At 42.0% G+C, this 25,001-nt stretch overlaps 1 protein-coding gene across 5 annotated transcripts in view; it reads left to right on the plus strand.

Annotated features, from left to right (window-relative positions):
* The window catches only part of qkia (QKI, KH domain containing, RNA binding a), a 79,014-nt gene extending 54,016 nt beyond the window's left edge, over positions 1-24,998 (plus strand). The window contains exons 5-8 of one of the 5 annotated variants that reach the window (XM_035910966.2): positions 15,837-15,924; positions 17,324-17,764; positions 19,787-19,861; positions 21,094-24,998. In XM_035910966.2, the coding sequence (XP_035766859.1) occupies positions 15,837-15,924; positions 17,324-17,764; positions 19,787-19,861; positions 21,094-21,110 (621 nt within the window). In that variant the 3' untranslated portion in view covers positions 21,111-24,998. Of the gene's footprint in view, positions 1-15,836; positions 15,925-17,323; positions 17,765-19,786; positions 20,634-21,093 lie in introns of those variants that run through there. The other 4 variants (XM_006798491.3, XM_035910965.2, XM_006798490.2 and 1 more) reach the window with 4 other exon arrangements.
* Positions 24,999-25,001: the final 3 nt, after the last annotated feature.

Genomic DNA, 25,001 nt, shown 5'->3' on the forward strand with positions numbered 1-25,001 from the left:
AAAATAATAATAATTTTGCTCCTAAATAATTTCACAATTGACTGAATTGGGATTAAAAGCCAGGATGTCTGGCAGTGAAAATCCTCTCCTCCCACTTGCTTAGCCAACTAAACTCAGTCACGCTCATACTATTTATTTTTTTAGTAAGAAAATAGTTTGTAGAAGCTTGTTTAACAGTAATGATTTAGTTTAATTATTCAAAATGAAACTTTTTTCCCTAGGCTAAATAAGTGCATTTAACAGAAACAATATGAGCTTATTTCTCATGTAATTTTCTTTTTTTTAAGGGCTTAAAAAGCATGCCTTGTAAAATCATTTGGCTCATTTGTGGGTTTGTATGATGTATTTACATTTTATCTGTCATTTAGCCAGTGGCTGCTGCATTGCTCATGGTAGTTCTTCATCTTTGCCCCGTGTGTTGCTCTTTCACTCCTTAGTCCTGTGAACTCTTCAACTCTAAATGAACTGGGAGCAGGGGAACGAAGGCAAGTTGAGAGGCAGAAGGAAGGGAGGCGGGGGGAGATTGGTGGAAGAGCTTGATTGAGCTACTCTTTCAAGTGTGGATTTACTTCACTGATCCTACGCTAGTGCGCACACACACATGCGCTTGCACAGAAAAATGTGTCCACGTGCATGCGTTCGCATACACACCGACAAAAATGCTGCTCTCATCTCTTGAGTCCTTCGTTAAGGCCTCAAACAGAGCAAGCAGCAGAACCCCAATGCACTTTCGGTAACCTCAGCTTGCACAGTTGTATGCATAAACCCTGACTGGCTCATTGCACTTCTCCCCACTATCCTTAGAAGGGCAGGAGAGCAAAGATTATCAGCCTATAGGAAGGCATTATCCTGTGATTGACAGAATATCATGGCCAATTAAGAGAGAGGCAACCCCCCCCCCCCCCCCCAAAAAAAAACCCCCCTGATTTTGTGTATGCCAAGATTATGTAGAATGATGTTGTCATCACAAATAAGAATTGGCTTGCAGCTGACTTGTGTAAACAGACATACGCTTAGGTCCAAATCCATCTGAATTACTTCCACATGTTATTAATGATCTACTGCTTACTTGTACTCACAACCTCAAACAAAGCATCGATGGAAAACGTTTTTTCTGGTGTGTAATGAAGTCTTGGCTTGGCAGCTGCACACACAGTGGGTGCCACAAGCAATTTCTTTATAATCCTCATTAAACGCAATAACATGACCTCTGTATGAAACATTTAGGCACGCCGCACCTTTGGCCACACCCCTTCTTAATCAGGCCGGTGTAGGTACTTTATCTTTCTTAGGAGCAAGTGCCTGCTGTGATATCACTGATTGACATGTGGCCTGACTGTTTCACTGCAAGCTGTGTGGCAGACGTTGTCTCCAAATTATTTAGTAGAGATTTACTTTTTAAGAGCCCCGAAAGGCACTATATAAATGCAATCCATTATTATTATTAATTGGCAATAACTATGTTAGCCAAGAGATGCATTGTGTAACATTCTGTGTATGAGAGTGTGCAGGAGGAAGGAAAAGGGAGCAGCAGTGTTGCCTTTTTTAAAACTCTGCATAGACTCTGCTGTCTTAATGTTTTTGTTCCAGACATAAATGTGGGGTAGCTGTAATTCAGGAGGTAAAGCAGGTCGCCTATGAATTGGCCGTTTGATCGCTTTGCAGTATCACAGCTTCATTTATGGCAACGTGATCTGTGTTTATGGCTCATCTCACCAGATATGCTAATTCATATTATAGATATAGCAAAGCAAGAAAAACAAAAATTGGGCTTACCTTCATTTTTAGTAGAGGAGGGAGTTGATATGTCCTGCAATGCACAGTGAATCCTTTTGTGAACCTCCAGTCTACACACGATTGGCTAATATGTTTCCTCGTTCGACTTCTGATTGGCTCTTTGGAGACCGGATGAGACAGCCTGCATCTGTGCTGTTATGGATTTCTCTAATAATCTACTATTTCAGATTCTTTGAGAGCTATATTTCTGCCTTATAGTGTGTCTGCTCAATCCCCAAAAAAACACTTGGCACTTCACTCTTTCTAACAAAGCAAAATGTTCTGCTGTGTAGTGATAATTGAGCTGCTTACAAAGTTTATACTATTTAGAAAAAGTGAGTCAATTCTGTTTTAAATTTCAGGCATTTTTATGACCGTATCTGGTCTACAGGCTCTCATGTCAGCAGTGTCTACATCTGATTCAGTGCAGTGACAGTAAAGCACTTACTGTAAGGTACCCATAGTATATTAATAGAGGTAGCCGGCTAGCTTTGATTCCTTTGACATTCTTACACACATACACATTGAACATCCAAAAAGCAGGCAGGGTTGTGTTTGAAAGGAGAACAGCAAACAGAGAAAGAAAGAGCTGGTTGGTGCAGGGGCACGTTGGCCCTTGGAAGCCGAGTGCATGCCTCTCTGAATGAAACTGTCATCGCAGAGAACAAAGTGAGCATGGTAGCTGCCTGAGCAGCCCATGGCCTTGAGCACTACTCTCCATTTGCGGGATGGTGGAAACCCAGTCCTGACTCAGACTTACTGCTCCCTCTTGTGCTACATCTCTCTTACTTTCCACTCCATCCTACTGTTGTTGTTGTTTTGGTTTTTTTTACTTTAGAAGTTCTAGTACACATAATGCAAAATAAGACATTGTTTTCAGTCCACTTTTCTCTCTTCAATTTTATAAATGCCTGAACAGCAAGCAGCAAAGTGAGAGCCCAGCTGGTTGTCATTTGGAGTCCCTTCATGCCAACACTAGGGTTCTTTCCCCCCCCAAATCCACTCCACCCCTTTTTTCTTGTTCCTGTCTCTTGCTCTCCTGAGTCTCCTGTCACTCTTCTCTCTTTTCTGTTCTCTCCTGTGGGCCACCTTTGAGAAAGAACATACAGTAGAGGGTGTTTTTGTGAAAGGCAGACAGATGGACCTTAATGGATGCCAAGCTTGGCTATCTGTGGGGTGTTGGGTCTGTACTCACCAGTATGCATCCGGCTTGGCAGAGTGTACAATGGCAGCACCATCAGAACCACTCAGTCTGGAAAGGCACAGAGAGAAGACGGTGCAGAACAAGCGGAGGTAGATTTGCACAGTAAAAGTGTGTTCTAGGCAGCAGTGTGCTGATTTTTGCAATCAATAAACACCTTTTTCTTCCTTTTTCTCTTTCTGGTTCTCACTCTTTCCTCTTTCTCTGTCAGCAGTGTATGACAAATGAGCACAAAACACCATCTGGCTGTGTCCATCCATGTGTGCCTCCCCAATTAATGATGTTTATTCTTTGTTGGGGCTACCTATCACAACCATCCTCTTTTTATTTACTCTTAATCTGCTCCCCTGCCTCACATTCTCAGCCATGCATGATATCGGCTATACCCATGAATAGAAGCTCACATTTCTTCATAATGTGTTTTGGTGATGCATGCACTTAACTGTGCTCAATGAACATGACTTCTAAAGAAAATACTCTGCAACAGGTGCTGTGTAGTTGTGTAAAAGTATAACTTCATGGTAGAGTTGGGCAGATTGATCCAAATATTGATGGTATTGATACCAATGTTGGTGTTGGTATTGATCAGATAGGATGGATATGTTTTTTAAGTTTAATATTTAGCCAACTAAATTTGCATTGCATAAATTTGCACCTTAATGTGTTGTTATTGGTGTTTGCTATACTGGCTCTGTATTTATGTGCAGTATCGCAAATCACTGGTTCATCATTTCTTCATATACTTTTACCTTTGTCTTCTTTAAGCTAGCTGAAAGGTCTGCAGTACAGCTATGGAATGAAAGGGCATCAGACTCACACATCGCATGACGTCATGTCAGTTCTCGTTCCATCTTCGGTTTGTCTGCATTTAAATGCGGTGAATGACAAAAGTAACTATTATCTCACTATGCCAGGTAGCTCAAGTAGGCTTGCAGACGTTGCTTTCAGGTTGTGGGTATATGGTTTTAGTCAATCTGGCAGCCCTTCCTTCCCTGTAGGCTGTTATTACCTTCATCAGTTTAATGAAAGAGCTGGCTAGGATCATATTAACCTCATGATCCCCACCTCCCAGGACACCACAGCTACAACTGGCTGGACTGCAATATTCCATGCACCCATTATATAGATATATGTGTGTGGGTGTGGGTGGGTGAGTGAATGGTGTGCAGGTCCCACCTGCACGTCAATGACGCTTCTCCCACATGAATGTTAATCATCTTTTTAATTGGCTTGCTTGACATGGTGACCTCTGCTAGAGACTGCAAGGCTGCATCACTGTGCTCCTGCTTCAGTGCAATTATGCTTTTGTCTTGGTTTGGCTGTGTGTATGCATGTGTGTGTCTGCGTGTGTGTGAAGTGGTAGAGAATGTGGCCTGGAGGCACTGTGACCTCTGCCTTCTAACCATCCTCTTGTCTTCCACTTTCATCATCATCCATCTTCAGCGCTCACACTCTTTACTCATTTATCCAACCTTTTCTGTGCCCTTGCTAATACATTTGAGACAAGTACCGCACAGACTCGTATTGAAACCTTGTAACCAGGAGAACAGTGAAGAGCAAACACTAAAATAGTGATGTATAAAGCAGCTCTGATTAATGGTCTAGATGTGATAAGTGGGTAATTGAAATGGACCACTTGAACTGTTACCACAGGAAACAGATGTGGATTTTCTGACACTTATGCCAATAATGATTACTAGTGCATGTCATTTAATGGGCTACTTTTTAAGAAGTGACCGTGATCGGCCATGTCAGGTTGAAGCGCTCTTTAATCAAGCATGCAGACTGACATTTATACATCCCCTCCTCAAAGACTTTCCTTTTAACTTTTTGGATTGGCTGTATAAATCGCAAACTTATCCCCAACACCCATTCTTCAGTAATACTTTACACACCAAATCAACAATAAAACACAGCCATCCTCCGGTTGGTGTTAACTTACAACATTTGAAAGCGGGCTCAGACAAGACCTTCGCTAACATTCCAGTACAGCAGGGAAAGCTGGGTATAAAATAAATGACCACACATCTGGAATCTCTGAGCCATTTGTTTTACCCAAACCTTCCTTCTGTGCCTTTCTAAGAGAGAAGAGAAGGAAATATTTCTGTGTTTATTACTTCTGAAATGTGCAGAAAGGGAAGCCATCAATCACCATGAAAGGCCAGCATTGTTGGCATATAAATCTGTTTGCGTACATTTTAATTTCATTTCTTCTTCTTCTTCTCGTTTTTTTCTGAGAAAAAGGTTTCTACTTCTCACCTGTAATTGTGCTGGTCTTGCTGCGCGTACGCTTGATTTTGTAACACTGCTATTTATCGTATGTGTTCACAGTTGCACAGTTACATCAATTCATGATTTATAGCGAAAGACATTTCTTTCATTGTCGTTCTCATATTTTACTCCATAAAGTATGAGAACAGAAGGTCTCTTCTGTAGAAGTGATTGAACGCACAAAGGCTATTCACTACTTTCCTTTATCTGCTACTTGTTTGGACCCAATTTTGATCATCTAGTTACACACATTCCTCCATTTTCTATCGCTCTACTATATGTGGTAATCGGTGAGCTTCTGTGTTGTGTGCCAGGTCCCTCCTCTCAGCTCAAATGCTGACCGGAGGGACTCGGTCTGGTCTTTCCCCTTAGGGATCCTCCCCTGCCATCTCTCCCCTCCACATCTCCATCTGCCCATCCCTCGTCATCTCCAGCTCTACCACTCTCCTGGGTGGCAGACAGGTGGTTCTGACCCTAAAGAAACTGTAATCCCGTAGGGAGCAACCTGTCTAATCTTGGCTACCTTCCCTGGCCTTGTCCTTTTCTTCTTTAATTTACTGGCCGTAAAGCTCAAAGGCAGGCAGACTTCTTCAACCGATTTGAGTTGAACTAAAATTGGCCATTTTTCCCCTATATGTAGATTAAAATACAGGGAAAAACAGGGAACACTTCAAATAAGATGTGATGAAATAAAGCTGCAGGGCATTTAACTAAAAGGTAATTAATAACACATATAAAAACGAGTGAAAATATAGAATAGTATAACATCACATCATATAGCCAGGCAGCTCACTCATATTGCGTTTTGGTGATCTCGTCTTACATAACAAAGCACATAGACAAGTACAGATAAGGTTGAGAACATGTTAGAGTAACCTTACATAGTCTTGGACTAGTTAATGGTTACATAAATCTGCTGAACAGCTCTGTTCTCATGCTGTGCTCCAACTTTATCCTCACCGATGTACTGAGACTTACTGCTGATAGAAAAGACGAGGGCCTGGAAGGCTTCAGCCTCAAAGCCTAGTTTCATGTTGGACACGAATATTCAGTAGAACTGTGGTTGTACACATAGATATTTGGTTTACAATTTTTTTTCCATTAGAATATTATTTGATTGTTGAACTTTAACTTTATCTCAAGATTTAGCAATTTGGCCTACTCCTCGCTTCTCCACCCACATAAGCTTTTCTTATACATTAAATTTTAATGGCACCTTACAGATAGTTTATGCTATGAATTTACTGTTGAAAAATACTATAGTTAGTCTGTCATTGTATTGACCACAAACAGAACATTTTTGCAAAGTAGTAGCCTGGAATTAAACTGGGACCATATTTTTAAACAGTCTTAGTCTAGTTTGACTGTCAGCTGTCCCCACATCCGGAAAGAAGTTGTCAAACGGTTTTGATAAAATTCCTTGCATGTGTGCACCTACCTAGATGTGCACCTGTAATAAGCTGCTTGCACGCACTTAGTGACATATGAACAAGGAATAATGGTTTTGTTGCTTTGTATTCCACTTTCCCCGCTGTTCCTTCATCATCAGTCTGCTCACAGAGCCAACCACAGGAAATGGTGAAAACCCAAAGCAAGGAGAAGTTTCAGATTACAATAATGTTCATGCTGAATGGTGTGTTTCATCTCCTTCCCCACCTCCTGCTTGTTTTATCCCTCTGGCGTTCACCTACTCACGGCTGGGAAGAGTTGTGGAAAGAAGAAAGAGGCGCAGTGCCATGAATGTGCGCTGCCATGCAAATTACAAATGAGAGCCAAGTAAATTGGATGTAAAATGAGGATAACTATATTCTTAGACCATCAAATTTCACAGTGGGTAATTGGTCAGTAATTAATTGTCGATATAAACTAGCTGAACAACCGAAGAGGTCTCATTTGTGATGGCTTGTCCTTTGTTGTTGAACCAAACTCGCCACACTTAGCAGCTTCTCTCTCACGCGCTCTCTTGACTTCTTCATTTCTCCTTGAAACCTCATCCTGTTGCTAATCCATCTAGTTCATTTTTTCTGTCTAAGGAGAATTAGGCCTGTTTCTTCTCCTGTCTCATTCATTTAGATTTCAGTCACCCATGATCCCCTGTGAGGGTGCATTCTGTGTACACAGGCACCACTTATGAAATTGCCTGGCCCACTTGTACTGTCCTTTTAATTTCAGTTCACACACATACACGTGCTCTTCGGTCCCCATCCAGGTCCCTCACATCATTGTAAAATAACCTCCTTCCTAATCCACCTGGTTGTGCTCGGCTCCTCCGGGGGGGAGTTTCAAGTGTCCTAATACACTGCGCAGAAAGCAAAGGCGGGTAACAAGGCAGGCTGAGCAGCCCGGGCACTTTTAATCTGCCCTGGTCCTCCAGTGGTGAGGAAAGGGACCCTGCAGGCCCCTGGCCAATCTCTCTGCCGCTCTTTGAAGGTCCCTTTAATCCTTTTACAGAGAGGCAAGGAAATGCAGAAGTGTGCACATGGCTGCGAGTCAATTTCAGGGGAGTTGCAGTTAGAACTCTGTCTCCGACGGCTCAGTGCTGATCAAGACTTGTGCACATTGTCTCTCTGCCACTTCGTCTTTTTGTCTCTTGCACATGCCACTTTATACTGTCCACCCACAGTATGTTCTGAACTTCCTCAGGGCCCATACCAGGGCCAAGCTGCAACATCTGTGAAGAGGAAGCACATACACAAACACGCACACACTCGGTGCTTTCATCTCTGCCTCTCCAGCGACAGTGTGTCCCAGTGTTTAGGCAGGAAAATAGGATTGTGTAGAGCTCAGCGCTTTGAAAGCCCAAAGGCTGCCCATCAAATTCAGCTCCTACAGGCTGTGATGCCTCGCTTTGCCAGCCATCGTTCAAGTCATTTCAAACTCCATTCTCTCAGTCCCACCAGCCTGCACTGATGGCTTTCTTGCCTCCTCCATGGTCTCTTGAGAATAAATGCTTTCCCTCAGATTTTTGTTTTTTTAAATCTCACTTGGGTTGGTTTGATTTGTTTATCGCAGTGCCCTTCTTTTGTCTTTCTCTTCTACGCTGCTTTTGTTTGTTAGGGGTGATGTTAACTTGTTGGCGATTGCTGACTGGTCGTCCCGTGGTAGAAGCTGAGTTCCGTTGCCTGTTTGGTGTTTTTCTTCCAAACAGCTGTGTTGAATGTGCTTTTGTATGAGCAGAGGATGCAGTCAACATCTGCAATACTGGCATACTAAATAAAGCTAAATACACTTTTCAACAGTGCATTGTAGGAACTGCTAGGATGCCTCATAGCTCTGTGCTACTTAGTGAATAAAATCATCAGAATCATGGTAAACCCTTTGCTTTCTTGTTGATGTTGGTAATTAAGAGTTATAGCACAATGAGTGAACTGAGACTTGTTCCTTTATTGAGAGTCACAGTTCTAGCTTTCCCAGGTTGCACTGAGCCAGATAACCCAAGGACACCCAAGGAAGTTGTCTTTTGCTGGCCTGCACATGTGCACATCCATCCAAAAAGTTCCAGGGTTGAATCCACATCTTGCAGCAGGTACTTGGATCCCTGTTTCGGGAGAAAGCTCCAGTGATCAGCTCTGAGTCAGGATCTCTGAATCTGATGCAAATCCCCTAGCAGTATTTAAAGCTCCCAAATCATCCCTGGCCAAATCCCTTCAAGATATTCCCTGCTCGATTGGATGGCATTAAGGGATCGCAGCGACAGAACAATACACCGTCTGGCAGTATGCTGGAATGAGGGATAAAGATAGGGGCAGGAACAGAGTGCAGAGCAGAAGGGGGAAAAATGAAATGGAAATGGATGAATAAGGTAGAGCTTGTGAGTGAAAATTGGGAATGTGGGAGTAGGCACAGGGAATTTTATTGTCAGGCAAGCAAAACGATGATGAGAGTGAGTTCAGGAGAATCCGACAGCTGTTAGTTAGGTTGCACAGCACGGTGGGACTGCATGATCCTTTATTCTCTTAGCTTGCAACGTCATTGGTTTGTCAAAGCTAGAGCAGGCCAACAAGCTTTAATTATATCTGAATCATTCTGTTAAATCTGTGTACATTTTTTTCTCTGGGTTATTCATATGAAATTTAATCCGCTTTTAATGCTGTTATGTTACATGAAATACCAGCCCAGTTTCTAAGGATAAACATGATCACTCAGAATTTCTGCGTGGCTATTTCCCTATTAGTGGAAATGCTTTTCATGGAAAGAAATAAAAGATTTTTTTAAGTTCTAGTTAGTTCAGTAAAAAAAATAAAATAAAAAATTCTGTTTCCCTTCTTATTTTCTTGTCCTTTTTTCCTGTCCGTGGCAGAGTCTGTGTATGGGTCTGTCAGTTGATATTGATGGGGCTATCGGCAAGCACCAAGGCTGCCCACTTCGCTATTCTCCAGTACAATAAAAGGCTGTAATAAGCCCCATAGATCCAGTAACCATTTCCAGTTCCATGGCTCAGGCTGTTTCTACCACCCATACCTACACCACATGCTATGAACAACCCCAAAGAAGCTGTAGGACTAAAGTATGCAATTAAATTAATACCCTTTTGCAACATATGTCTTACATACTGAGCTACAACCGATGCTTCTCTAGACGGAGCAGAGTTGGCACTTCTGAGCCTGAGCTTTTGGCACTTGAGCTTTGTTATGAAGTAGAAAGAGAAGTATTAACAGAAGAGTTAGCGCCTCACTATATGCGCCACTTTCAACCGTACCTCGATAAGCTGTCTGATTGACAGCGATGGGGCGGAGCAGCCGTGATGTGTTTGTAATAATCTGACTGGAGTCAGGTTCACTTCTATGCTAATGAGCAAGTGTGTTGGTGGTTTAGCATGACTAATGGCGCACATCGCTAACAGAGCTGTCTGGGTGTGAGGACGGGAGCAAAGAAGTGCAGCAGAAATAAAGAGGCTTTACGGGAATGTTGTGAAGGCATGAGGCTGCGAGAAAGCAAAGTTGCAGGAGATTGCATTGTTAGTCTTTGGGAAAAGGGAAAATACAGTTGAGGCTTGATTCTCTTGGCAGATATGTTCACAAAAGCTGAGGAGCAAGGCAGAGGCAAGAAAATTGCCTTTGAAAGTGCAGCAGTGAATTTGAAAAAGGACAAACAGCACTTACTCTACTAGACCTTACTCTACTTAAAGGGCCTTTTTTAATGAAAGAGAATAGATAAAAATGTGAGGCCCATTTATAAGACTTTTTTTCCCGCTGTAGTTGATTGATACTTGGTCTTGCTGCTGAAAAGTGATAAAGGTCTAATATGTTTTTGCTCTGTGCGTGCATGTTTGTGTCTTTCCCTGGTGGAAAGACACACTTGTATATATGAGTGGCATGTTGGATTTTTATTTTTTTTTTCATTTCCAGAGCATCTCTTTGATTTACAGTCTTGTCTATGAAAACACTGGAATGAGGTTTGCTGCACAAGTGTTTTCATTTCTTCCCCCCCCCCGTCCAGGTTCCAAGTTTGCTTTAACTATCTTGCATTGATTAAACTTCTTGTCACTATTTAGTGTGGAGATGTTTTGAAGCTTGCTACAAGTACTCATTCCATCCTCTTCTCTCACACCCTCCACTTCTGGAGAGTGTGGAATTGTTGATAAGTCGTCTTGGCAGCATAGCAAGAGTAATCATTTCCCTCCAGATGTTAGAGTTTGGGAAGGAACCAAAAGGGAGTGAAAAGAGGGAGGGATACGGGGGGAGAAACCAGCTGCCGCCACTGCCAGTTCCACCCATATACATGAAGTCACCTACTCCTCCCTCCCCGAGACTCCCAATATCATCTCCTTCACTCCCCTCTGCTGAAAAATTTACCCTCCCTTCTCATTCTCAGTTCTACACATACTGCCTTCCTATACCCCAGGAGGCAGCTAGGGCAGGCTGTGTTTACTGCTGAGGTAATTGGAGTAGTTTGGAGAGAGCCTGACCCTAGCCCTGCTAAGGCCTAAGATGTGTGTGTGTGTGTGTATGTGTGTGCTCGTATACTCACATGTGTGCGTACGGCTGTTTGTGATGACTGGCAGAGAGGCCAGGGAAGGAAAGCAGGCCTTAGCCAGTGTCATCCCACTAGGGAGCAGACAAATTGGCTTTCACTACTCTGTCTGTCTTTTCTCGTTTCATATTCTTCAGCTATTCCTTTCTTCTTACTACCTATCTTTCCATCTCTCCACCAACTCAAGGACAATCTTTCACGCTTTCTCTTGTACTTGCTCCGCAGCGCTTTTTCTCTTCCTGTTACCCTTTTGTTCCACTTCTCTTTCTGTATCTCTCACTGCTCATCATTTCATCTCTCTGAGCTGAGCTGCATAGACTGTGACTCTTGCCAGATATGAGCAAAAACTCCCCCTCAGTTGCCGTCATAGACACGAGGAAACTCATCCAACCTAATCCAGGCGCCTGTTGCATTTTTCTGTGGGTGAGAGGGGAAAGGAAAGGGCCTTCAATCGGGGTGTCAGGGCGAGAGTGAGTGTACACAATCATTCATGGCATGCACATGCAGTAAATGCCATTAAACACTATTGTCTAATAAAAACTAGCATTAGCTACAGTTTGTTTTCATATAAAACGCTGACACGAGCTGTGATCAGAAGAGGCACGGGAGAGTGAAGCGTGACAGTAATTTAGCATGCATCTAGTGACCTCATCGCCGGGTTGTCAGGTAGGCATTGGGACATGGCTCACCTGCTTTAGCTCATCACACTGCCTGCTCCTCCTCCGCCACCTTCCCTCATCCCTCCGTCTTGCTTGTCCCTGATAGCTTTTACCGCTCTGCTGATTTCACAAATAGGCCTCATTGATTGAATCTGATTCTTGTGGATAGAGCAGCTTTATTGAGTGGCTTTTTCACTGATGGACAGGAGCGTGTGTGTCTGTGTGTGTCTGCGTGTTTGTTACACACATTCATGTGTGCATGTAAGAGATGATAAGAGAAAACTTCCTTTCCCCATCCCTCTCATTCTGTAATCCAGGAGCTATTCATCTCCAGGGAATTCCAGCAGCCAGATCATTACAGACACACACAAAGAAGCTCTCACACACACACTTAGTGCAGCATCAGAGTGAAGATTTTATTATTTATTGTGCATGCCGACTGAGGAGTCTGTTAATTGTGACGACACCTTGAGCAAGACAACATTTAAGTGTTAACTGCTCTCCCAGGTACCGTTCATCATTTATCTAATCTGTGCTTCTGCGGGGGGAAGCAACATGATTTCTGCAGTGCCGTCTTTTGTTTCCTGCCCGTGTAAATGGCTGTCTTTAGCCATTTTGAGCCTGTCATTTTTCAGTTGTTGTTTTGCTCAAGCTGTAGCAGTAATACAACCAGCACTTCCCAAAACCTACCATTACTACAGAGAAAAGTGGTGGCAATGCTGCAAGAGGGATTTTGTGTTTTGATGCAGAAAATGAGCTTGTTTCAGATGTAAAACAGAAATGATCTGTCTTGCGTTTGGGGGGTTTAGTGAGCAAACTGTTAGAGGCTGGAGCTATATCGGCAGCCCTCCACTGAGGATGTACACATTTCACACACAGCAATGCACACCTCATCCTTGCAGCAGCAGCAGCATCTGTGCTTTTCCCCTCTCGCTGCCCTCTATTTTGTCTCTCTCCTCTCAACAGGCAGTGTGCCACCTATGCAGAGTTGGATGGATGGTGGCACCCCCTTCCCCTTGCACCCATTTAACCCCCACAGCCCTGCAGATCCATCATTGCTCAACACACACAACACATGTAACACCCTCATCCCTGAATGCATATGTCCTGATCTGCAGCTTCCTACTAAGTAACCCCTAATCGTTTTGTCATATACTAATTATTATGTCTTTTTCTTTTTTAACTCTTAGTCTGTTGCAACCAAACTGATGCTGTGTTCTTTGCACTAAGCTTGCTGGGATGCTATGTGCTCATTAAGGGCTAGATCTTAATATAAGAGACAAGCCTGCCAGTTCATTTAAATTACAGTTGGAGGTTTTTCTGCTTGTGTGTAAAATAAAACTTGAATGCAAGTGTGGTTTTAGCAGAATTGGTATTCTTTATCCAACTCTCCACGTAGGGACACGGGCAAGATTGTGTGATTTATTATTGTCAGAATAAACATATTAAGCTTTGAAAGCATTACACATGCAGCCCCTCGTCATGATTTTCCTCTGCTGTAGTTATGTTATTCATTTTGTATTTTCTCTTTACTTTTCATCCCTCAATTTGACTGCCTTGATTATACTCTGTTACGGATACAGACCCGGCAGCCGAGTAGTCATTCTTCTAATATTTTATTTCAAGTCTTCTTGAAGTCCTCCACCCGGGGCGCTTGCGTAGTTGGTGCATTGCAATGTAAATTCTCTCCACGGTTCTGGAAAACAGGCAGGTATGTAGACATTTGCACGAACCCTCACGCTCTGGGTCTGATGATGAAATTTACATCACTTGTACCCGAGCATACTTGTGGACGTGGGAAGCTTACGTTTGCTTAAGCCAGCTCCAGAGAAAGGATTATGGACTTTTAGGGAGACCCAGACACACACGTAGAGGGAAGCAGGAGAATAAATGGTTGTTTTGACTTATGAGAGTCATTAGCAAATAACGGCAGGCTTGTCCCACTTTCTGGACTGTGCAAGGTTGTAGACATCATGATTATATTGACTTTGTAACGTAAGTAACTAAAGGTGATCCCAGAAATGGAAGAAACAGAGATGATATTGGATTTAATGTCTATTGGCAGGGCTTGTTCATTCACGTGTTCGGTTGTTTACGTAGAGATTGCAGCATCTAATTAGTACTGATTTTGGCTCTCTATTGAAGATGGTTTATTGGTCCATGTTAGCGACTGACCTGTGCCGTGTTCAGTTAGTGTTGAAGCTGCATGTCAAGCTGCCCTTTGCTCACCTCCAAAGCTAATGGCGAGGGAGTAAAATAGTGCTTGGCTGCTATTTTAACACCTTGTCTTGACTTGTCTGTCATACAGTACTGTTCAAGCCTGTAGCTTGATTTTTTTTTAATTTATTTTAACCAATTTCTGAATGTGCTAGTTAGCATAAGTTGTCATTTGATTAGATGTAAAATATTTGATTCAGAGGTGAATATTAGGACGCCATTTTGAATGAAATGAATGATAATTAGATGTTAATTATTGGTAATGTAAAGCTGTTTGTCTAATCAATCAATTTCTAATTACCTGGAAAATAAAAACATGTCTGTTGAATCACTAGTTATTGTTTGATCAGCCTTTGCAGCTTGGAATAATTCGGTGTCGTTTTCATGCTTTAAGACCTCCCTATTAAAAGAAAAGAGAGACAGATCACAGTGGAGGTAGCGAAGGAAAAGAAATTTCCTTGCTTCATTAATTGGCAGCTCTGTGGTACACTAAACATGCCGTGTGCACACAGACGCAGACACACTGTTGAATGCTGTGACTGCTCTGAAGCCACAGCTTTATATTTAGTCAAGGGAGACCAGCCTCTGTCACTTTTTCTCTTGCTTAACCTCGCTCTTTCTCTTCCTCTCTCGGTGGCTGTGTTGAAGAGGAGTCTCATGGGAGGGCTTAACTCTGAGCCCTCGTTCTTTTTCCGTTTCTTTCTCTCTCTCCTTCCACGTCTTTTCTTCCCTTATCGTCCTGTGAATGGAGCTGCAGGCTGTTGTTGAACTGTGAATTAGTCCAGGAGACACACTCTGTACCTAGACAAAATAGAGAAATGGAGGAGGTTCTGTATCTGCCTTTCTGCTTTCATTCCTGCCACCCTGACAGGCAGGTTTGCCTTACTCTGTGCACACATGAGGCGTTTAAATGCTGGTGCAGAGTGTATGTGCCTACGAGTTGAACTAGTGAGGGAACAAGTGTCACAATTTTACCTTGAACCAGCAAAAGGTATAAAATCAATAACTGACTTGAGGTTAACCTGAGGTCAGCAAGGCTTCACGTGCACCCTCGGTTTTGTGAATAAGCCACGTAAGATCGTGCCTATATTGTGACGTACAACCTGGAAAATCACAGGGAGGGGTTTGTGTTGTCATGGTTATTGAATGTTCAGTAGCTTCAGAGGAAATTAAGTTTGGGTGGGGTGGGGCGAGGTGCAGAAAAGAAACTGGGAGGAATGGATGGGTGAGTGGGAGGAGGAAGGAGGGGTGCTATCTTAATTGCTTTCCGTGAATAATTTCAGTCCCCTAATTTGGCGATAATGACAGTGGCTGCTGCTTTTGTATTTATTTATCCAAACATTAATTGACAGGACTGACATTAGCCAGTGCGGTTATTGCGCATTTGATTGCGCACAAGGGAGCAAAGAAAATTACAGTAATTATCATTCTGATATGGATTATGAATATGCATTCCCACACTTAATGTCTCTGTCAGCATTTTAGTAACAACAAGGCACTCTGCCATGACAACAGCACTTTAGCTTATCTCATATCTGCTTCCCTAAACCCAGTCCAACCAGTGCTTCTGGAGAGCAGATGACATGTCGTGTCCAAATGATTTAACGGCAACACCCAGACATGCGGTTAGGTGAAATGGTCTGCATGTGGATTGTTTTAGTTGTCCGATAGTTGTCGGCTCATGTTAATTAATGTAAGGTGTGTTAATGTGAGTATTAAAATGTTTTGTTTTTTAACAGGCGGAGGGAGAGGACAATTTGAAGAAGATGCAGCTGATGGAGCTAGCTATTCTCAATGGGACATACAGAGATAACAACGTCAAAACACGTAAGTGAGCTGCAGTGAAAAGCAACCACATCCCCAATTTCCATAATCCATCAGTTTTCTTCCATACATAATAAAAACCTTTAATATTTTAATGATATTTTTCCAATATTTCCCATTAACTCGTACTTTTGGTTTTCATTAAATAAATGTGCAGTCAGATCCACTGTGTACATACATCATACATCTCTGACTATGAGCAGACCTCTTTTTCAAAACTGTTTTCCAACCATAAGTAGGAATACCTCTGTTCCATTTTTCTCCATATTTCTTGTCCTCCCTACCATCCTTTCATCCACCCATCCTTTCCCCTGCAATCCACATGCATTCACCCTGTTTTACTCGCTCCTGGCAGACTTTAAATATTAAGCACATTGCTATATTTCACCTGCTCAGTTCTGCATGTCAGTTGCTGATTCACGTGTGTTTTGTAATCACCGAATTATGTTTGAAAATGTAAATCATATACAGCCCCAATGTTTGACTTAATGGCAAGTTAATCTGAACTTGTGCATGTGATTATTTTCTTAATAATTAATCAAAATTTAATTAAAAATGTCACTAAAAATTGGTTATTCTGTACACTTTTTTTTTTAATGAAAGTTTAAGCGATTCATTTCTTTGTTGAATTTTTCTCGTTTAACATCTGCTTAAATGGGAGCCATGATGAAGTAGCCCACCACCCAACTGCAGTTACAAAAGCACTTTATTTAATGGGCTTCCCTTTGGGGAAGCTTGTGTGGCACAGCTTATAGAACATGCTAATGCTTAGCCTCTATAAGAATTATATTTGTATGTCCATTTGTCATCCAACACAAACTGAGTGCTGACTTTGCAGAGGATGGGCATTTCTTTAAGTTTAAATGCTCCCACTCTGACCTTCATATCAAGTTCAAAATTCTCCTCATTTTGCTTATTTATTTATTTATTTATGCCATAAAAACTGCTTCCTCCTCTGTATGAAGTCAACAGCTCTGTTTCTGTTGGCATGCGTGTCGTTTAACTCACCCATATCATTTCCAGTAGGTGAATGTGTAGCTGCTGTGGTGATCGGTCTGCTTCAGATGCACTGGGATGATGGCGTTATTTCAGTATTTTTGTGCTTCTTGTGTTTTGGTGTGTGGGGTGATTTTATTTTTTTTTATTTTGTTTGGCAATGTTGGCAAAAGATTGTCGCTTTTGTGGTTCACCACCATGATCATTGCATGGACTAATTTTCCCTTTTGCTCCTCTCCCCTTTCTCTCTATCTCTCTCTGCCACTTCCTGTTCACCCTTCCTTTCCCCCTTTCGTATTTTCACACTTCACTTTTCATCTGTGATATTGTTCAACCACGCTACACTTTATCTCTTGTCCTCTTTCTTTCTTTCTGTTTCTGTCCTTCACTCTCTTGCTTATGGCAGCCACCCTTGCGTTCTCTCTTGCAGCGGCGGCAGCAGCCGCTCAGGGCCCTCGCCTCATAGCGACCTCCACAGGTCAGGTGTTGCCTCCCCCGGCACTGCGGCCTCCGACGCCAGCCGGGGCCCCCATCATGAACCTCATCCGGCCCACTCAGATGGCTGCCATGCTGCCCAATGGCACCCCCACCCTGGTGCCTCCCACACCGGATGGCGGGCTTATCTACACCACCCCCTACGAGTACCCTTATGCCTTGGCACCCACCTCCCTGCTGGAGTACCCCATCGAGCACAGTGGGGTTCTAGGTAAGAGAGCCTGGGGAAGCATGGGTGCAGCAGGTACAGCGACCAGCTTTAGCCAGCCTGGACAAGAGGCCAGCTTGTTTTACCCCGGAGCTGGGGTGCTGGACGCGGCTTCCATGAGCCACAGTCAGGACTTGTTGAAAGGTAAATATGTCGTGTCCACCTGAGGATCAAAACAGACAAACTCACAGGGTGGATGTACTGATGAAGCTCTTGGTGATGGGATGACCAGCTATGTTGCTCATGGACACTTTGTTAAATGGCAATGGGGGGCAATAATTACCTTGTGTGAGGGCCAGGCTAATGGGAAGTTCTCTATAGACTAAGGATATTCACTGTTTAGTTACGTTCTTGCCAAACAGTTGCGCTCTCAGGTTTATATTGCCTCTTGTCTGCAAGGTTTATTATAGGTGGACTTGCAGTTGCCTCAGCGTGAAACGAGGCACACTGACAGTAACACACTCGCATACATGCAGGTCTGCTCCCTAACCCTTTCATGCACTGGCCTAGAGGTATATTCAGTCTGGCGGCAGATCCCCTCGGATTTCTGCAGCTTTTGAAATTATTTTTCTGCGCTGTTGTCTGCAGGCAGGCCTCGATGCCTGCAGATAGTCCCTCTCACTCCCACTGGGGATGTTCATTAAATTCCCCCACTCACTCCCTTTTTTCCTTCTCTCCATTGTCTTAGCTCTAGCCCTGTTGAACCGGAGCACTTTGCTAACACCTGACGCTCCACTTACTTTTTGTGTCAGGAAAAAAGTCCAATATGATTGGGGGGGGGGTCTAATATATGTTGTGTTTATCCCCGACGGTGCTTTAAGCTCAGCTCATCTGCGACCAAAGAAGAAAGAACTAGGTTTAGGCCTGGTACCGTCCCCATATGTTATACTAAGGCTCTAGTTAACACAAAAGAAAAGCCGTTTCCCGCGTTAGGCAGGAGAAACCTTTGTTAGCCGCTTTCCAGATTTAATTTGACACTGCACTTCACTAATGTTCACAGATTCATTTGGCAGCAGCAGACACAAGTGTGGTTTTAGCTGACCTGTGTATTTGAGGTGCCTCTGGGAGTCATGTGTAGAACAGACAGGGGCAGCTGACTGGCTTTTCTCTCTTTAACTTGCAGGGTTACACCAGCTTAGTGCATTTTATTTACTCACACTATCGATTGGTGCCTTCAGCAACACAGGGCCCTGTGGAACACGCTCCCTCTCATACTCGCGCGCACACACACATACTCACAGACTTGGCTCAGTTTCCTGCGCTACTGTATCTAGCCACCAACGGCTTCTCTGAGAATAAAGAAATGTCAGGCCATCTGCTACTTCAGAGTAGTGTAGTTAGCTGTGTAGTCATGGGCCAAAAAAATCCGCTCTTGACAATGCCAGAAGAAAATCTTTTTTTATAACTTATTTCGCATGTCCTCGCTTCCTCTGGGAAATGTTTTTCTATTTCATTTTTTTTTTTGTTTTAAATCCATACACACATCTGAAATTTGTAACACTTGAACATAGTGTGGCACACAAACAGTTTTTGTGATGCATACGAGGTGGTGTCAACCACTGCAGTAGAAAGAAATCAGTTGTGACAAATATAGGAGGGAAATGACAGCCTGTGCCGCTAGTGAGCAGATTGACCTGGAGAGAAATGTTGAAAAGGGAAAGAGAAAATGAAGGAGAGAGGGAGAGGCAGGTGGTGTCTGGCACTATTCAATTACCATCAGAGCTGTATTGGATTTTCCCACCTTTCAAAATGAAGAGACAAATTTCTCTCTGTTCCCCTTTTGGATCCCACAGGAAGAATCACATTATTTTTCTAGACAGCCCTGGAGCCTGTACCCTTTACCTGCCCCCCCACCCACCCACATATAACTCTGAGCACTGTGGAATTTTAGTACTTAAGTTATGCATCTTTAAATACCAAGTAAATCTCCAAAAAGATGTATAATTTTTTTTTCTACTGCATTTTTTCTACATGTAAAAGGAAAAAAAAGAAGAAGACGTGTTTGTGTGTATATGTACTATAATCTGTATTATGTTATTCTGTGTATTGTTGTGTAATCCGAGCATCATAATGGTTAAAAATGTGAATGTTATCACTGTACAAATGACTGTTTTTGCCCTCCTCAAAGTGAACGGTTTCTAACCCTGTGGACCTGTTACAATCTAGGTGCAATGGCTACTAAAGTGAGACGGCATGACACGCGGGTCCATCCTTACCAAAGGATTGTGACCGCTGACAGAGGTCAGTTTAGTCTCCTAGCTACACTTTGATGTTGACTTATGCATTTCAGTGATTATTATATTATGCCTCGATGCCTTAGTTGGGAATTTCTACATTGTCTGTTTTGCATTTTGTTTTGTTTTCCTGTCCCCCTGCCACCTTTCTTACCCCGTATCGCCACACGCCAGCTAAATGGTTGATTGTGGTATGCACATTTTGTTTACATTTAGTACTTAACATATGCAGTATGTGCAGACTGTGTATATGTCAAAGCTCAGGCAAAAGTGATGTTGAAAGGTTTGGGTTTTTGCAGCTGTGAAGCCAGGACAGGTAGTACTTTGCAGGCAGTGTTGAAAGTGTATAATGACATTCCTCTGATGTGAGATTAGAGCCTAAAATGGGGCAGGCTTGTTCCCATACATGATTTATCTCCTCGACTCATAAGGAGCAGAGAAAAAGGAGATTCATTTCTATACTGTATCGTAAAGACATAGCAGGCATAAGGCAAGTGGCCGTGCTGCTACCAGGCCCCGTTTCACCTTGAAATTTACATTTATTTTTGATTTTTCTATGGAAGATAGGCACGCACAGACATAAGCTGAGGTAGCTTGCATTCTCTCCAGTGTATTGCAAATATATTGAAATAAAGCTAAAGTACATTTTTAATATTTCAGTTGTACATGAGGTACTGTCATTTTATATTTGAGCATTTTATATCAAATGTATTTATGGTTTTGTGTATATTTATATTCTATAAAAATATACTGCTAAATAAAGAGAACGAATCGGAAAACAGCGATTCATCTATTCATTGCACATATAACACTAGTCTTAGTTATGCTTCACATAACTCTAGTTATTAAGTCTCCTTAACACTAATCACACTGTTTGGAGCTTGCATTCCAACTCGAACGACACTAAAACACTAGATTTTTGTTACTTTGTTTGTCTGTTCGACCTCTCTTTGCTTCTATTTTTGGTTTTGGGGGCAATGTGCGCTTTATTTAAACCACCAAGCTACCTGATTCAGGGTGGGGCTTAGTAGTTTGGATCATGCCGCTGTGGCGCCATGATCGCAGTGAGATTAGCTGGGTTCACCTCATATTGGCAGGGGACTAAGAGCAGGGGGCCACGTAAGAGATTGCATTCATTTTATTGTTAAAATGATGTCATTCCAGTCTCTTCTTGCTGACACTAATATCCTTTCTATCTTTTTTTTTCTGTTTGTTTTGTTTTTGTTTCTAACCACCTAGCCGCCACCGGCAACTAACACATGACCTTCTGACCTCTGAACTCTTCACCCAATGACGAGCCGCCCCAAGCCTGCCTGCTGATCAGTTAACTGGTAATTGCCTTTTGCTAGCCTCTCGGACGCAAGTGTGTGAGAGAGAGAGAGAGAGGCGCCTGCCCGTACAGTTACCCTAACACATTCTGACAATAAAAAAAAAAAGAGAGAAAAAAAGTAGAAACCAACGCAGAATCTTCACAGAAACACAACGAAAACCCAACAAAGTTGTGTGATATTCATAAATATTTTTTTCCCTTTGTTCATTGAGTTCGATTCCCATTCTTTCTCTTTCTTTTTCTTCATGAATCACACACTGGGTGGACGTGTTTGTGGTATGACTCATAAATCTGCACTGAATTACATAGCAATAAAGACCCCCACCCCACACACCCCACCCCCTTCCTCTAATTACTCTGATGTGGTGACCTCACTTGTACGAGTCAAAGTTGAGTATTTATTTGACGCAAACCATTTGGTTTCAGCGTAATGGCCCTCCGATTGACAGCCCCTCCTCCCCTCCCCTCCCTCAAAATATAGATATAAGAGCGTCTACCTGCTCCCACCCTGTTCCAAAACCCACCCACGGGGAGAGAAAAAGAAACAGAAGGAAAGAGAACATACACTCACATTAACTTGTTTAATTTCTGTCATTTTCACGTGTAGTTCAGTTGTTGAGCTCTAAGATGTAATTTTGAGCTGACACATTCTGGGTGTGCCCCTCTAAACAGCTTTCTGTCTTTGTTTTTATTTTATTTTTTAAAAAGCATGGCTGAAATGATTGCTAAAGGAGCTTTTTATGATTTATGTGTTTTGTTTTTCTCTTGTCTGTTTTTAATGCTTTTTTTTTTTTTAAGTCATTTTCTCCACTTGATTTTGTCCTTTTTTTTCCCCTGTTGTTCATATTTGACTAATTAGCTTTTGCTTAAACCTGACCAGCCAAAACCAAGGCGAGGTGGTTAGCTCTAAAGCAGTACGCAAACTGATGTTCAAAGCAGGCCGCAGAAGCTTAAGAAATGATGAAGGGCAAGATGGGAAGGTCACTACTTGGGCTGATGGTTCTTTGTGTGTTTTTGTGTGTGCGTTTTTAATTAATACTACAATGAAAGTAGGGTGTGTTGAGGCTTCGGGGGGAGGGAGAGGGAAATTGCCCCCCATCCACACTACATCCACTATACAGTGCCTGATGTATTTTGACAAAAAAAAATCTCAATGAGTTAGCCGAGCTGTGATCACAAAGACAAAAAAAAAAGTATTAAGTGTGCATATTTAGCCAAAGGGTTTGCCAGTGAATTATATATCTGCAGTTATGCATCTGTCTCACAGAGGGCTCTCTTTGTGATTTTTAAGAGTTTAAAAGGGTGTGAATTTTTAGTGCCTGCCTTCAGCTGTAACAGCCAGCCAGCCAGTCAGTTTAGATGATTTCTCACCCATTACTGCTCTGTTTTCTTTTAAGGTGAAGAGATGCTAATCAACACTAAATCAACATGTTACACAGTGACAGCAAAGGGGGGAGGGGGGCACTTTGAAGTTCTGTACATAAATGCTTTTGCCATGTTACCTGGATTCTATAATAAGTTGTTTCATCAGCCACGTTGCCAAACAGATGTTTTATTTTGCCATTTTTTCCATCTCCACGTTTGACTAATTCTTTTAAATGTATTTTAAGTTTTAACCCCAGTTTAAAGACTTTACATAAGTTGAATCGTGCAGTTGGCATAATCTGAGCCTACTTGCATTTTTGTGTTTTGTTTTTTTTACTGATGCAATTTCTTTTTTTCTTTTTCTTTCTTTTTTTTTTTTTTTAAACTCGAGGTAAACGATCCAAAAGCGCATCCACAATGTGTCACACCTCCCTGTGATCATAGTCTAGCTTCTGAGCCCACAATCTTTTGTTTAACTCTCTCAAGAAAAAAATAGGATGTGAAAGCCATGCCTGCCTGTTCAAATTGCTTTATACATACGTCTTATATATATAAATATATATATAAATATATAAAAATGTAGATATGTCATTGCATATACAAATACAGAAGAGAACAAAAAAAAGATAATTTTACAGGGTGCTGGAGATGAGAAAAAATAAGATCTATTTTTGGCAATTTTAGCTTTTGATACTTTACTTGCAGTTACAAAATCAGAAAAAAATAAAGAAAAAAAGTTTAAAACCGTATGGGGGGGGCAAGTGGGGGAGGGGAGGGGAGGGGGAGAAGTGCTGTTGACCTTGAATATGATTGGAAAAGGAAGACCAAAATAGTCACGACCCTTCGGAAAGTTAGCGAGCATCAGAGTGAGACGGACGCCTAGAGAGCTTAAAAAGATCAAATCAAAGTGCCTTATCAACAGCGGTTTCTGTTTTCTAGTATTCCAGTTGTGTTCAATAATATCCAGCACCCACCAAGATGGCGCAGAGAGGAATGGCTGGTGTTACACGCTCTGAAAGGTCGAGCAGGGTAGCCGCTACCGTACCGTGGCGTTACCGAAGTTATTCTATGCAAAAGAATAGCAGTCGTTTTGACCAGCTACAAACATGTGCCATGGTTTTGTCTTCCTGAAATGATTTTTTTCTCTTTTCCTTTTACCTGATGGCCCTTTACTCTGCTGTATGAGCAGATTTTGTTCTCTGTTTTTTTAATTATTATTATTGTTATTTCGATTCTAACGATCAAACGAGATATTGTCTTGATTTTTGGTGACTTTGACTAACTTCCTAGAACAAATTGAACTGCCAGTCGTGACCCAGTAGTCTGCCGGAACATGTTTTTTTTCTTTTTTATAGTTTGTTCGTTTGTTTGTTTATTTTTATTATGAGCTAAGAAAAATACATGACGTTCAAGGGAGTGGATGGAAGAGCGAACAGCGGGTGGGGAGGGTCGTCCCCACTACGCCTGTTTGTTTTTGTTTCAACAGCTGCAAACTGAAAGCATCCAGTCCACGTCTCTCAGCGTCAGCTTGACAACAAACTATCAATACAATCATGAGGTTTAAATTGGACAGCTGAAATGTTGGAATAATGAAACAAGCGAGGCCCGCTTCACCGCCAAACAGTTCTCAGCTGTTGAAACAACTGACAGTTTATTGCTGGAAGGTGAAATAATATTAAAATCGAGGAATTCTTAAATCCAATATAACACTTGGCGGTTTTGTTTTTTTTGTTGTTGTTTTTTTCTTCCCTCTATTCATAGCTCTTTCATCATGCTGTTACAGTGAAAGGTCAATGAAATATTCTTTTTCAGTGTTATTATTTTTATTAAATTGAAATGCAATATTAAAGTGGAGCAAGAGATAGTTATTCGGCATTTGACAGTATTAAGAAAATTCCCTCTGCAATGTTACAACTTGCTGTGTCATTGTGAAAGGCTGGATAAGACCATCAGGGGAAAGGTTGACTCTTATACCTACCGTATTCTCTCTGGCCTGCCTACTACATGTATGATAATGTAATTAACAGCCATTGTTACAGGTTTATAATGTATTTTTCTAATCTCATTTTATATGTATATTAATCATGTTTCTGAGTGCTTTTTTTTTTCTTCTTCTTCTTTTTTTTTTTTTAATGAAACCCACTGCAACCCCCCTCGCCCTTAAACGACCCTCTCTCCTCCTTCTCCCCTGCCCCCTCCCCTCATCTCTTTTACATCTCGAAAACTGTCTCTTGTGGGGAGTGTTGCCTTTTTCCCTGTTACATTTTGTTTTGTTTTCTTGCTGATTCCCAGCTTGTTTAACTCATTAGCTACTTTATTAGTTAATTTTTTTTCCTTGTCACGAGTATTTTTACATGCTTGCATTTAGTTTTCATGGTGTATGCTGTTATTTTTTTCTTATTAACCTCTTGGCATTTATTTTAATAAAACATTCTTAGTAAGAATTTTACTA

Source organism: Neolamprologus brichardi, chromosome 19 (genome assembly GCF_056152115.1).
Source record: "Neolamprologus brichardi isolate AB-2024 chromosome 19, ASM5615211v1, whole genome shotgun sequence".
Classification (NCBI taxonomy): Eukaryota; Metazoa; Chordata; class Actinopteri; order Cichliformes; family Cichlidae; genus Neolamprologus; species Neolamprologus brichardi.